Source organism: Nomascus leucogenys, chromosome 4 (genome assembly GCF_006542625.1).
Source record: "Nomascus leucogenys isolate Asia chromosome 4, Asia_NLE_v1, whole genome shotgun sequence".
NCBI classification, from domain to species: Eukaryota; Metazoa; Chordata; class Mammalia; order Primates; family Hylobatidae; genus Nomascus; species Nomascus leucogenys.
The window spans coordinates 103720036-103735832 of NC_044384.1; the positions used below are offsets into that span (position 1 = coordinate 103720036).

The window sequence follows — 15797 nt, forward strand, 5'->3', positions numbered from 1 at the left end:
GATTAGCAATAATTTAGCATGTTTCTTATAATTGTCTAAGCACTTTCACATATCTTCTCTCAGCCTTATGAAGTAGGTATTAGTTATGAAAACTAAAGCTTGCAGAGATTTGCATCACTGGGCATGTCTTAAACTCTCAACTAGACTAATACTGGCTTCTATGTTTTCATAGTGCCTAAGCATAGGGTAATGGTGGTGATGGTGGTGATCTAAGTTTCATGAGAGCAGGACATTTCACCATTTGGTTTACTGCTGAATCACTAATGCCTGGAGTAGCGATTGACAGTAGGTGCTTAAATTGGTAAATGAATTATCTGGAGAAATGTGGCATGGTTTAAACTTTAGAGGTTTGGATTAGGTGATCCTCTAGGTTCCCTTCACTTTAAAGTTCTGAGGTTACCACTGGAGGAAAAAAAAAAAAAAAAAACAAGGAAAGAGCTGAGTGTGTGAAATGGAAGGAGTTACTGATTTGTTTGTTAGTAATATGTAAATTATGAGCCGCACTAATATTGTTTATAAGAAAGCAGACTAGGCCAGGCACGGTGGCCTGTAATGCCAGCACTTCGGGAGGCCAAGATGGGTGGACTCCTTGAGCCCAGAAGTTCAAGACCAGCCTGGGTAACATGGGGAAATCCTGTCTCTACCAAAAATACAAAAATTAGCCGAGCGTAGTGGCACATGCTTGTAGTCCCAGTACTCAAGAAGCTGAGGTGGGAGGATCATTTGAGCCTGGGAGACAGAGTTTAGGGTGAGTTAGATCAAGTCAGTAGATTCCAGCCTGGGAGACAATGGGAGATGCTGTCTCAAAACTTTACGCTATCAGTATACAGCAGATACTAAAAGGTATTGAAAGGGTAGAAATTTGACTGGGGAAAAGTAGGGTTCAAAACCCTAATCACTTTTTAAAAAAAATTATTTCATATGTTATGGTGCTGTTGATTCAGTGCTGCCTCATCACCACCAGTAGATTAGCTCTTGCTGTCCTGTCCCTCTCTTTACCCAGTGCCTGAGTCTGTTGCTTCAGTCAGCCTTGAGATTTCTTCTCCAGCAGTGTTTAAAAACAAGTATGTGTGACCTATGTAAAACTGGCCTTACATATCTGCTGAAATGGTGATGAATACATACATAGAGTACAGAAAATTAAACTACATAATTAACCCAATTTCACCACATTCAGCTCTGGGGAACCTACTTGTGTTGAAATGCCATTTAAAGTTGGCTTTTGGGGCCAGGTACAGTGACACATACCTGTAATCCCAGCACTTTGGGAGGCTGAGGCAGGCAGATCACTTGGGTTCAGGAGTTCGAGACCAGCCTGGCCAACATGGTAAAACCCCGTCTCTACTAAAAATACAAAAATTAGCCAGGTGCGGTGGTGCACGCCAGTAATCTCATCTACTCGGGAGACTAAGGCTTGAGAATTGCTTGAACCCAGGAGGTAGAGGTTGCAGTGAACTGAGATCGCACCACCACACTCCAGCCTGGGTGACAGAGCGAGACTCTGTCTCAAAAAATAAAGTAAAATAAATAAATGAATTGGCTCTCTTAAAGAAAAAGAGAGGACAGAACAGAAAAAGAACGCTGGGGAGGCCGGGAGCGGTGGCTCACGCCTGTAATCCCAGCACTTTGGGAGGCCGAGGCAGGCGGATCACGAGGTCAGGAGATCGAGACTATCCTGGCTAGCACGGTGAAACCCCGTCTCTACTAAAAATACAAAAAATTAGCTAGGCGTGGTGGCAGGCGCCTATCGTCCCAGCTACTTGGGAGGCTGAGGCAGGAGAATGGCGTGAAACCAGGAGGTGGAGGTTGCAGTGAGCCAAGATCACGCCACTGCACTCCAGCTCGGGCAACAGGGCAAGACTCCATCTCAAAAAAAAAAAAAAAAAAAAGAAAAAGAACACTGGGGAGAGACCAGAAGGAGTGAGTGGGGACTTCGAGGGGTTAGAGATGATATATTTAAACCTCCAGAGGTGCTTAGACATAAATGTACAGGACTACATTTCATTAGGAGTTGACATAGGGAATAGCCATGTACAGAGCATGTCTAGTCCATTGTAAGCTGTTATTGATGGAAGACAATTATGATGATCAGTTTTCATCTAAAAAAAAAAACTTTGGGGCCAGGTGCGGTGGCTCACGCCTGTAATCCTAGCACTTTGGGAGGCTGAGGCAGGCGGATCACAAGGTCAGGAGATGGAGACCATCCTGGCTAACACGGTGAAACCCTGTTTCTACTAAAATACAAGAAATTAGCCGGGCATGGTAGTGGGCGCCTGTCGTCCCAGCTACTCAGGAGGCTGAGGCAGGAGAATGGCGTGAACCCGGGAGGCGGGGCTTGCAGTGAGCTGAGGGCGCTCCACTGCACCCCAGCCTGGGTGACAGCGAGACTCTGTCTCAAAAAATAAATAAATAAATAAATAAAAAACTACTTGTGACAATGCCTAAAATTAGAAAAAGTCTCTTCTGAAGAATTGATGTACTTCTCTTTCTCCTAACTTACAGCAGAAGAAGCCTCTCAGTTATGTGCAGGACAGCACCCATGACCCTCAGAGAGAAACAGCTCCTACTAGAGGCTCAGATTGACACATAAGACTCAAGAGACTTTGTCATTTACAATGTTCACTCTCCCTTCAACAGATAAGTTTCTTAGGGATCAAGTGTTTTGCTTATGTAAGAAGAGTTTTAGTTACAAAACAATAACTCAAGTATCTTAGTTGAAAGTATAGTTCAGGGCCGGACACGGTGGCGCATGCCTGTAATCCCAGCACTTTGGGAGGCTGAGGTAGGCAGATCACAAGGTCAGGAGTTTGAGACCAGCCTGGCCAACATGGTGAAACCCCGTCTCTACCAAAAATACAAAAATTAGCTGGGCCTGGTGGTGCACACCTGTAATCCCAGCTACTCAGGAGGCTGAGGCAGGAGAATCGCTTGAACCCAGGAGGCAGAGGTTGCAGTGAGCCGAGATGATGCCATTGCACTCCAGCCTGGCGAGACAGTGAGAATCCATCTCAAAAAAAAAAAAAAAAAAAAAAAAAAAAAAAAAAGAAGAAAGTATAGTCTATTATCTCCCTTCTATTCTTACAGGCATTAAAAATAACTCAAAATTTCTGAGATCCTCTAGGGAGATGTTCCTAAAGACATCCCAGATTATGCAAAATCTAGAAATAATTATCTTGTTTCATTCCTCTTTTCACATCTTTCCCCAAGACACTTCATGTAAATGAAATCAGATTTAAATGATTCTTTGAAACACAAAAATAAAGGGCAACCTTCAAGTGGAAAGCTTGCACTTAGAGGAGGCCTGATGAGTTGGCTAGTAATAAACGCGGGACAGTCTTGCCACCTACTTTGCAGTTTGCCTTGAGGTAGGTGCATTAGCCATGGGTCCTTTTATGGGTATTCTGTAGCTGAGCCTTCTCCTTTCCCAGGGATACCTTCTGTAAGTCCTGATCTGTTTTTCCAGCAGCAAGGTAGTGGGGAAATTTTAAACTTTAGTACTGGGGCTATTCAGTGTCTCAAAACTTCCTTCAGAATTCTTTACTCACCTCACTTTCATACCCTTGTCCTCCCTTCTCCACAAAAGTTCATAGCCTCTAACAAGGAAGTGTGTAGTAAAAATAGCTTTATTACGCCAGGCGTAGTGGCTCATGCTTGTAATCCCAGCACTTTGGGAGGCCAAGATGGGAAGCCAGAAGTTGGAGACCAGCCTGTGCAAGATAGTGAGATCCCCGCCTCTACAAAAAAAATTAAAAATTATCCAGGCAGGGCCGGGCGTGGTGGCTCACACCTGTAATCCTAGAGCTTTGGGAGGCTAAGGCGGGCGGATCACAAGGTCAGGAGATTGAGGCCATCCTGGCTAACACGGTGAAACCCTGTCTCTACTAAAAAATACAAAAAATTAGCTGGGCGTGGTGGCAGGTGCCTGTAGTCCCAGCTACTTGGGAGGCTGAGGCAGGAGAATGGCGTGAACCCGGGAGGCGGATCTTGCAGTGAGCCCAGATCGCACCACTGCACTCCAGCCTGGGTGACAGAGCGAGACTCCGTCTCAAAAAAAAAAAAAAAAAGCTGGGCAGGGTGGCATATGCCAGTAGTCCCAGCTACTTGGCAGGCTGAGGTGAGAGGATCGCTTGAGCCAGGGAGGTCGAGACTGCAGTGAGCTATGATCGCACTACCACACTCCAGCTTGGGTAACAGAGTGAGACCCTGTCTCAAAAAAAAGAAAGAAAAAAACTTTATTGAGGTGTAATTTACATACCCAAAAATTTACCTGTTGTAAGTGTGGAAGTAAATGATTCTTAGTAAAATTACGGAGTTGAAATGATTCTTAGTAATATTATGGAGTTGTGCAACCATCACTGTAATCCATCGTTAGAACATTTTTTTATTACCCTAAAAGTTCCCGTGAGCCCATTTGCAAAGCCAGTCCCTGTTCTGACCTACAGTTTCAGGTGACCATTGATCTGCTTCCTGTTATAGTTCTGTGTGTTCTAGAAATTTCATATAAATGGAATCATACAATATATATCCTTTGGTGTCTTGCTTTCCTCACTTAGCATAATGCTTTTGAGATTTTTCTCTACAAAAATTAAAAAAAAACTAGCCAGGTGTGGTGGCGTGCACCTGTAGTCCCAGCTACTCTTGAGGCTGAGGCAGGAAGATCTCTTGAGCCCAGGAGTTTAAGGTTGCAGTGAGCTGTGATTGTGCCACTGCACTCCAGCAGAGCAACAGAGCAGGACTGTCTCAAAAATAAAAACAAAAAAAGATAGCCAAGCATGGTGGTGTACACCTGTGGTCTCAGCTATAGGTGTCTCTTGCAGAGGAAAAAGGATTACTTGAGCCCAGGAGTTTGAGGCTGCAAGGCAGTGTGATTGCACCTGTGAATAGCCACTGCACTCTAATAGTCTGGGCAACATAATGAGACCCCACCTCTAAAAATAAAGTAGAAATTAAAAATGGATACAGGACTTAGGCAGACATGTCTTCAAAGAAAACATACAAATGCCAGATGAACACATGAAAAGATACTCAACATCATTAGTCATTAGAGCAGTCCAAATCAAAACCACAATAAGATGCCACTTCTTACCACATCTAGGGTGACTACAATAAAAAAAGATAACAACATGTTGGTGAAGATGTGAAGAAATTGGAGTCCTCATGTATTGTTGTTGGGATTGTAAAATGATGCAGCCATTTTGGAAAAAAATTTGGCAGTGTCTCAAAATATTAAACATAAAGTTACTTTATGACCCACCAATTCTACTCCTAGGGATATATCCAAGAGAATTGAAACATGTTCCCACAACAACCTGTACATGAATGTTCATAGCAGCGTTACTCACAATATCCAAAAAGTAGAAACAACCAAATGTCAACTGATGATTGGATAAACAAAGTGTGGTGGATCTACACAGTGGAATGTTATTTGGCTATAAAAAGGAATAAAGTTCAGTTACCATACTGCAGCATGGATGAACCTTGAAAACATTGTGCTAAATGAAAGAGGCCAGTCACAAAAGATGACATATTGTGTGACTTCATTTATATGATATAACTAGATTAGGCAAATCCTTAGGAACAAAAAGTAGACGAGTGGTTACCAAGGGGTTGGGGAAAGTGGGAAAGGAGAAGAGATACGGGATTTCTTTTTTGGAGTGAAGAAAATGTTTTGAAGTTAGATAGTGGTGATGGTTGTATAACTGTGAATATGCTAAAAAACCTTTGAACTCTACTTTAAAAGGGTGAATTTTGTGAATTATACTCAATAAAGCTGTTATTTAAAAAATAAAAAGTGGCTGGTCCAAAGGTAGTGAGTTATCTCAATTGTTCACAGTCAGTTACAGATTGAACTCCATGTTCTACTCTTTCCCTGCTTCTCACTGTTGTACTTGACTAATCTTTAAAAATACAGATAGAGCCAGGCACAGTGGCTCAAGCCTGTAATCCTAGGACTTGAGGAGGTTGAGATCAGAGAACTGCTTGAGCCCAGAAGTTGGAGACCAGCCTGGGCAACATAATGAGACCCTGTCTCTACAAAAAAAAAAAAAAAAAAAAAAAAAAAAAAAAAAAAATTTGTTTAAATTAGGCAGGTGTGGTGGCAAGCGCCTATATTTGTAGCTACTTGGGAGGCTGAGGTGAGAGGATTGCTTGAGCTTGGGAAGTTGAGGCTGCAGTCAGTCATGATCCACACCGCTGCATTCCAGCCTGGATGACAGAGCAAGACCCTGTCTCAACAACAAAAAAAGAGCACCTTTGAGAAAAACAAAAATAAATAAATAAAAGGAAATCGCCAAACTATCATTTTACACATTCTCAAAATTGCTCCTGTCAGTCTTTTTGTACAGCCTTTTTTTAAAAATAGGGCCTTTTTCTGTCACCAAGGCAGTAGTGCGATCACAGGTGACTGTAGCCTCTACTTCCCAGGCTCAAGCAATCTTCCTGCTTTAGCATCCTGAGTAGCTGAAACCACAGGCACTCGTCACCATGCTTGGCTAATTTTTTTTGTATGTTTTTGTAGAGGCAGGGTCTCACTATGTTGCCCAGGCTGGTCTCAAACTCCTGGACTCAGGTGATCTTCTTGCCTCAGCCTCCCAAAGTACTGGGATTACAGGCATGAACCATTGTGCCTGGCCTGATAACAGCTATTTTAGTGGTTTTGTAGTAGGATCTCATTGTAGTTTTAATTTGCATTTCCCTAAGGACTGATGAGCTTCATTCATGTGCATATTACGCATTATATATTTTCTTTGGTAAAATGTCTATTGAAATATTTAGCCAATTTTTTTTTTTTTTTTTTTTGAGACAGCGTCTTGCTCTGTCGCCCAGGCCAGAGTGCAGTGGTGTGATCTCCGCTCACTGCAAGTTCTGCTTACCGGGTTCACGCCATTCTCCTGCCTCAGCCTCCTGAGTAGCTGGGACTATAGGCATCCTCCACCATGCCCAGCTAATTTTTTTTTGTATTTTTAGTAGACAGGGTTTCACTGTGTTAGCCAGGATGGTCTCGATTTCCTGACCTCATGATCCGCCCACCTTGGCCTCCCAAAGTGCTGGGATTACAGGTGTGAGCCACTGCGCCCGGCCATCAAGTTTTAAATTAAGTTGTTTATCTTATAATTGTATTGTAAGACATTATAATTTCTTCTACATACAAATCTTTTATCAGATTTATGATTTGCAAATATTTCTCGAAGTCTATGACTTCTCTTTTCATTTTCTTTAATAGTATCTTTGGTGTTGTCTTTTGTTTTTTTGTTTAGTTTTGTTTTTTGAGACGCAGTCTCACTCTGTTGCCCCAGGCTGCAGTACGGTGGCGCAATGTCAGTTCACTGCAACCTTTGCCTCCCAGGCTCAGGTGATTCTCCTGCCTCAGCCTCCTGAGTAGCTAGGACTGCAGGCGCACGCCACCAGGCCCAGCTAATTTTTGTATTTTTTAGTAGAGACGGGGTCTTGCCATGTTGGCCAGGCTGGTCTTGAATTCCTGACTTCAGGTGATCCGCCCACCTAGGCCTCCCAAAGTGCTGGGATTACAGGCGTGAGCCACTGTGCCTGGCCATTTAATAGTATCTTTGAGAAGCAAAAGTTTAAAATTTTCATGATGTCCCATTTATATATTTTGTCTCTTACAGATAGTGCTTTTGGTGACGTGTCTAAGAAATCTTTGCCTAATCCAAAGTCACAAAGATTTTCTCCTGTTTATAAGTTTTTTTAGTTTTAACTCTTACATTAGGTCTTTGTCTTGTCTTTTTTTTTTTTTTTTTTTGGCATAATAAGTTAGCAAGTGATCTACGTTAGGTCTTTGATCTGTTTGGAGTTAACTGTTGCATATGGTATGTGGTAAGTGTCCAATTGTTTCTGTATCATTTGTTGAAAAAAAATTTGTTTCTGGGTTGAATATAATTATGTTGAATTATATTATGTTTGTAGATAGCCAGTTGACCCTAACTTTGTGACTTTGTGTGTTTCTTTCTGTTCCATTTATCTAAGTGTGTTGTCAATACCACGCTGAGTTGGTACAGTCTTGCTCTGTCACCCAGGCTGCAGTGCAGTGGCACAATCTTGGCTCACTGCAACCTTCCCACTCCCAGGTTCAAGTGATTCTCGTGCCTCAGCCTCCTGAGTAGCCAGAATTACAAGCATGCACCACCATGCCCAGCTAATTTTTGTATTTTTGCTAGAGACAGGGTTTCACCATGTTGGTCAGGCTGGTCTCGAACTCCTGACCTCAAAGTGATCCGCCTGCCTCAGCCTCCCAAAGTGTTGGGATTACAGGTGGTGAGCCACTTCTCCCGGCCTGAGTTGGTACGTTTATAATAACTTTTGAAATCAGGTTATGTAAGCCCTTCAACTGTTTCTCTTCAAAATTGTTTTGGCTTTTCTAGGTTTTTTGCGTTTTGATATAAATTATGGAATGAGCTTATTTTGTAATTTCCTCAACATATTGGTCATTTTCAGGATTGCCATCTTAATAGTATTGAATCTTTCATTCCTGAACATGTTATACCTTGCCACTTATTTAGGCTGGCTTTTTTTTTTTTTTAATTCCAGCTCCCTGAAATTGTTGCTTTTGACAGTTTTATCCTTGTTCTTTCATGTGGAGAAATCACTACCCTCTTCATGCCTACATAACCTAGAAGTCACTCTGTAGTGTTTTTTTAACCTTAATGACCTACTTTATTTCCTTCTATCTTAAAATTTTTTTTTAATGACAGAGTCTTGCTATGTTGCCCAGGTTGGAGTGCAGTAGCTATTCACAGGTGCAATCATAGTGCACTACAGCCTCAAACTCCTGGGTTCAGGCAATCCTGTCTCAGTCTCCCAAGTAAATGGGGCTACAGATGCACCATTGCACCCAGCTCCTTTTATCTTTCAATTAAAAAAGTTTTCTTATAAGACACTAGCTAGATAGGATTTTTTATATTGTACTAGCTGTAATACTTTGTAGAAATTCCACTGTAGTGGAGGAGAAAACTGTAATATCTTGTAACTTTTGTTTTGTGTCCCTATTTTAAGGGTCTCCAACTGAATTCCTTGAAGAGAAAATGGCCTACCAGGAATACCCAAATAGCCAGAACTGGCCAGAAGATACCAACTTTTGTTTCCAACCTGAGCAAGTGGTCAATCCTATCCAGACTGGTAAGTGCTGGATTGCTCGTGACTACTAACTGTGTGCTATGACATAAATGTGAAAAAGCTACAACCACCATTCAGATGATCTGTAGTAGCCCAGAACTAGAGTTGGTAGGAAGAATGAGTTCCAAAAGAGCCTCAAAGGAATAGCTTTGGTACTTCCCTGTTAGCCAAGTTGAGAGCTCGTTATGTTTCGACTTAAATATGGCTTCTTTTTTTGACATCTAACTTTTAAGATGCTCATCGTTTGTTTCAAATAACCTAGTATGTGATGTTCTGTACCATTTGTCAGTTATTGGCTTTCCTAGATACAAAGTAATTTTGGGGGGAGGGTGAAGAAAAAGCTATATTGAGATATAATTCTTTTTTCTTTTTTTGAGACAGAGTCTCGCTCTGTCACCCAGGCTGGAGTGCAGTGGCGTGATCTCAGTCACTGCAACCTCTGCCTCTTGAGTTCAAGCGATTCTCCTGCCTCAGCCTCCCATATAGCTGGAATTACAGGTGCCCACCATACCCAACCAATTGTTTGTATTTTTAGTAGAGACAAGGTTTCACCATGTTGGCCAGGCTGATCTCAAACTCCTGACCTCAGATGATCTGCCCACCTCAGCCTCCCAGAGTGCTGGGATTACAGGTGTGAGCCACTGCACCTGGCCAATAATTCATGGTACCATACAGTTTACCCATTTAAAGTATATACTTCGGCCAGATTCAGTGACTTGTGCCTGTAATTCCAGCACTTTTTGAGGCATAGGTGGGATGATCACTTGAGGCCAAGAGTTTGAGACCAGCCTGAACAACATAATGAGATTCTGTCTCTACAAAAAATTTTTAAAGTTAGCTGGGTGTGGCAGCACATGCCTATAGTCCTAGCTACTCGGGAGGCTGGGGTGGGGGAATCACTTGAGTCTGCCACTTCAAAGCTGCAATTACCTAGGATCGTGCTGCTGTACTCTAGCATGGGCAACACAGCAAGACCCTGTCCCTGATAGACATGTAGACAGACAGACAGATAGGTATAGTAGATAGAGTAGATAAATAGAGTAACTTAGGCCGGGCGTGGTGGCTCACGCCTGTAATCCCAGCACTTTGGGAGGCCGAGGCGGGCAGATCACCTGAGGTCAGGAGTTTGAGACCAGCCTGGCCAACATGATGAAACCCCATCTCTACTAAAAATACAAAAAAATAGCCAGGCATAGTGGTGCGCACCTGTAATCCCAGCTACTTGGGAGGCTGAGGCAGGAGAATCACTTGGGCCCTGGAGGCAGAGGTTGCAGTGAGCCAAGATCGTGCCATTGTACTCCAGCTTGGGCAACAAGAGCGAAACTCCATCTCCAAAAAAATTCTGCTGAATTGTACTCTATCTACTTATCTATTTATCTATTTATGGTTATGACCATAACCAGATTCAATTTTAGAACACTTTTATTACCACAAAAAGAAACTCTGTACCTTTTAAATATCACCCCCATCTCCCTATCCACTGCAACCCTAAGCTACTACCAATTTGCTTTTTGTCTCTATAAATTTGCTTAGATTAGACATTTTATATAAACGGAATCATATAAAGTGGTTTCTTTGTGACTGCCTTTTTTCACTTAGCATAATGTTTTGAGGAGTCCTGCATTTTGTGGCATGTATCAGTACTTTCTTTATGGACACGTAATATTCCATTGTATGGCTACAGCATATTTTGCTCATTATTTTATTTTTTTGAGACAGAATCTCCCTTTGTCACCCAGGCTGGAGTGCAGTGGCACAATCTGGGCTCACTGCAGCCTTGACCGCCCGAGCTCAAATGATAAATAAATAAATAATTTAAATCAGGAAGAAGAGGAGCCAGCAAGGGTAACAAAGGAATGACCAATTTTGAGTAGGAAAAAAAATTCAGCGGGGTTTAATTTCCTGAAAGTTGAGTATGGTAGTCAACTGCCAAGATGGCTCCCAATGATCCCTGCCTCCTGGTATTGATACCCTTGTGTAGTCACCTCCCATGTGGTACTAGGTTTGGTCTGTGTGATCGTAGAATAGACGGCCGAAATAATAGTTTGTCATTTCTAAGATTAAATTACAGAAAATATCGTAGCTTTGGCTGGGTGCGGTGGCTCACGCCTGTAATCCCAGCACTTTGGGAGGCTGAGGCAGGTGGATCACGAGGTCAAGAGATGGAGACCATCCTGGCCAACATGGTGAAACCCCATCTCTACTAAAAATACAAAAAATTAACCAGGTGTGGTGGCGGGTGCCTGTAGTCCCAGCTACTCGGGAGGCTGAGGCAGGAGAATTGCTTGAACCTGGGAGGCGGAGGTTGCAGTGAGCTGAGATCACGTCACTGCACTCCAGCCTGGGCTACAGAGCGAGACTCCGTCTCAAAAAAAATATATCGTAGCTTCCATCTTGATCACTCTGGGTTTACTCATCATGAGGAAAGCCAGCTGATACAGAGAGGCACACATGGGAGAGGAGCAGAGGCCTCCATTCAACAGCCATGTAAGCCATCTTAACAGGCAGGTTCTGCAGCCCCAGTCAAGTCTTCAGATCACCACAGCCCCTGGCCAACCGCTGGACTGCAACCTTTTGAGAAACCCTAGTCATGGAGCTGGGGAAGAAATAGTCAGGTTCTGGGGCACATTTTGAAGGTCAAGGGCAATGGATTTTCTGATGGGTTGGCTGTGGTCTGTGAAAAAGAGGAGGTCCAGGATGACTCCAAGGTTTCTTGCAAAAAACATAGAAGGATAGAATGCCATTAGAGATGGAAAGACTATATAATGAGTAGATTTGGAAACATGCTACATAAAAGTATGAAAATAAGGGGAGAGGTCTAGAGGTCTTGAGATATAAATTCAGGTGTCATCAACCTATAGATGGAATTTTAAACTGTGGGATTAGAGGAGAGGGAATGTAGAGAGAAAAGGTTTGTCCTCCTCCTCATAACCACTCAGTTCTTTAGTTTTCAGCTTAAATACTTATCAAGCAAAGATCTCCCTTGACTTGAACCAAAATACATCCTGTGGCTAAATGTTCCCATCCCTGACCTTGTACATCTTTGGGTTTTTTAGAGCATAAGGGACCCAGTAAAAAATTAATGACTAAATGACAGAACTCTGTAAGAATCATCTATTTTTACATGTAATTTAGCAAGCTCCCATCTTAAGGTGCAAACCATCCAGAATTTACTCTGTTTGATGCTTTAAGAATCCTAATTTCCCTCAAGGGAACTGTGAGAGGCAGAGCAAGCAGCAAGCTACCCCAAACCATACAGGACTGGGAAGAATGAATGTTTATCATCTCTCTCATATTCTGTCTCCCTTACTTTTCTTTTTTTTAATTTTGTTCTGTTTTTATTATTTATTTTGAGATGGGGTTTCATTCTGTCACCCAGGCTGTAGCTCAGTGGTATAACCACAGCTCACCACAGACTCAACCTCCCCAGGCTCAAGTGATCCTCCCACCTCAGCCTTCCGCGTAGCTGGGACTACAGGCATGAGCCACCATGCCTGGCTAATTTTTCCGTTTTTTGAAAATAAGGGTTTTGTTTTGTTTTTTTAAACAAAAAACAGGCTGTGTTTTTTGTTTTTAAGGATGGAGTTCTCGCTGTGTTGCCCAGACAGGAGTGCAGTGACTATTCACAGTCACCATATCATAGTGCACTGCAGCCTTGAACCCCTGGGCTCAAGAAGATCCTCCCACCTCAGCCTCTCAGGTAGCTGGGGTGTGTGCCACTTTTCCAGGCTCCCGTGGTTTTCTGAAGAAGAAGCCTCAACAAGTTTCCCAATATTGCCTTCTGCTTGTTCACACTTCCCGATGCAGTGGTCTCCCCTAATCCTGAAATTTCTTACAAAAAGAGTGTGGTATAGCTGCCTCAGAGCCAAGAAAATGAACATTCTCTCAAGGCCTGGGCTTTTATGCAGCTGTCTCTGACAGTTGAAGTGTCTTAAGGGAGTGATGTGTTAGTGTCACTCAGGAACTAGTTGGAAATGCAGATTCTCAGGAACCAGCAATCTTTATTTTAACAAGCCTTCAGGATGATTAAGATAATAAAATAAATTCCGAGAAGGCCTCTTCAGAAAGTGGAACTCTTGTTTAGCCTGAACAGCTTTGCTTTTTTTTCTTTTATCTTTTTTTTTTTTTTTTTTTTTTTTTGAGACAGAGTCTCGCTCTGTCACCCAGGCTGGAGTGCAGTGGCGCCATCTTGGCTCACTGCAACCTCCGCCTCCTGGGTTCAAGCGATTTTCCTGCATCAGCCTCCCGGGTAGCTGGGACTACAGGCACGTGCCACCACACCTGACTAATTTTTTTGTATTTTTAGTTGAGACGGGGTTTCACTCTATTAGCTAGGATGGTCTCAATCTCCTGACCTCGTGATCCTCCCGCCTCGGCCTCCCAAAGTGCTGGGATTACAGGCATGAGCCACCATGCCCGGCCCTGCTTTTTTTTTCATGTACAAAAGCACAAAGAATTTACCTGATGTTTTGAGTGCTTTTATTCATGCCAGCTCCTGAGTCAAGAGTTTATTTCTTCTGTTAGGATAACAATTGTTTATCTTGTCCCATTCAGACAGTTTTGAAATGCAGTTTTCTTCATCATGTCCGTATGAGGTGAAAAATTCCTTGTTGGTTTTTTTTTTAAGCTTCTTAATGGCTCTGTCTTTTTAAAAAGCAACTTAAAATGAATGTAATATAAATATATATTGAAAATTTAGTTTTCTCTGTACTTTCACCTCTTAGAGTGTTTGTTATACAGTTGAGCATTAGTTGCCCTTTTTGTTTTATACATTTGTTGGCTATCTGATGTACATAACCAAATCTTAGAGAAGGGATTATTTATTATTAACTCATAACAAATGAATTAGTGAATATTGATTCTCTACCATGTGCAGTCACATATGATTTCGGTTTACTTACTATGACAGCTCATCTATATTCATCATAGGATAATAAGAAATATTGGCTGGGCACAGTGGCTCACGCCTGTAATCCCAACACTTTGGGAAGCTGAGGTAGGCAGATCACTTGAGATCAGGAGTTTGAGACCAGCCTGGCCAACATGGAGAAACCCTGTCCCTACAAAAAAATACAAAAATTAGCCAGGCATAGTGGCGGGCACCTGTAATCCCAGCTACTTAAGAGGCTCAGGCAGGAGAATCACTTGAACCTGGGAGGTGGAGGTTGCAGTGAACCAAGATGGCACCACTGCACTCCAGCCTTGGCATCAGAGCAAGACTCCACCTCAAAAAAAAAAAGAAAAAGAAAAAAAGAAAAAAGAAATATTAATCTTTCTAGTTGCATTCACCAGGAATGAGTTTTGGATTTCTTCTATATTCCAGATCCCTTTAAGATGTACCATGATGATGACCTGGCAGATTTGGTCTTTCCGTCCAGTGCAACAGCTGATACTTCAATATTTGCAGGACAAAATGATCCCTTGAAAGACAGTTACGGTATGGCTTCTCCAAATGGATTTATTCTGTAGGGAAAGAAAAAAAATTTTTCTTTACTCATCTTCGGTTCACTGACTAGGGCTCTGTGACAAAAGATTGATTAACAAGAAAAAAGAGACCAAAGTTTAAAATGTGAATTTCATATGTACATGAGAGGTACCTAGAGAATGAGTAACTCTGCAAGAGGTGGCTTTAGAATTCCACCTTATATAGCTTCTTCAATAAAGAATGATAAATTTTTTTTTGAGAAGTGAGAAGATGAAGGAAAAGACTTTTGAGTCTCTAGGGGCCGCAAATTGTGGGAGACAAGTAAATGGAAGGTAAAAGCTAGTTAGTAAAGGTTGCTATGTAGATTCCTATGGTGCCATCTCCAGGCTAATAATAGCTTTCAGCTTAAAAAAGTCCTTATGCCAAAGTAGCATATTTTGGGGTGGCATATTCTGGTGTCCTTTGTTTAATGCCACACAATCAACATGGCCTTTCACACATCACCCTTGAAGTTAACCACTAAGAAAAGTCAGATTTAGGGGCTGTGGGTGTGACAAGGCTCTCTTTGGATTAATCAAAGGAGACGATTCACAGATTCACAGTTGGGCTGTGATCTCCCCTTTTTTTTGAGACAGGGTCTCACTCTGTCACCCAGGTTGTAATGCAGTGATGTGATCACGGCCCACTGCAGCCTTGGCCTCCTGGTCAGGTGATCCTCCCACCTCAATCTCCTGAGTAGCTGGGATTACAGGTGTGTACCACTATGCCTGGCTAATTTTTTGTAGAGATGGGGTTTTGCCACGTTGCCCAGGCTGGTCTTGAACTCCTGGGCTCAAGTGATCCACCCGCTTCAGCCTCCCAAATTGCTGGGATTACAGGCATGAGCCTTTGCACCCAGCCACGTTTGTCTACTTCTTCATTTACAGCCAGACACAGTGGCTCATGCCTGTAACCCTAGCACTTTGGGAAGCTGAGGCGACAGAATTGCTTGAGCCCAGGAATTTGAAACCAATCTGGGCAACATAGGGAGATCCTGTCCTACAAAAAATTTTAAAATTCAGCCAGGCATAGTGGCACATACCTGTAGTCTCAGCTACTCAGGAGGTTGAGGCGGAAGGATTGCTTGAGCCCAGAAGGTCAAGGCTGCATTGAGCCATGATCATGCCACTGTACTCCAGCCTGGACAACAGAGTTGAGAACCTGTCTAAAAAAAAAAAAAAAAAATCTGGGTGCAGTGGCACAC

The 15797-nt window shown here is 42.6% G+C and overlaps 1 protein-coding gene across 13 annotated transcripts in view; it reads left to right on the forward strand.

The window, feature by feature from the left end:
* The window catches only part of MAP4 (microtubule associated protein 4), a 238383-nt gene that overhangs the window by 150204 nt on the left and 72382 nt on the right, over positions 1-15797 (forward strand). For all 13 annotated transcript variants that reach the window (XM_030811887.1, XM_030811889.1, XM_030811892.1 and 10 more), the window contains exons 4-5: positions 9010-9132; positions 14453-14566. In XM_030811887.1, coding sequence (XP_030667747.1) covers positions 9010-9132; positions 14453-14566 — 237 coding nt within the window. The remainder of the gene's footprint in view (positions 1-9009; positions 9133-14452; positions 14567-15797) is intronic.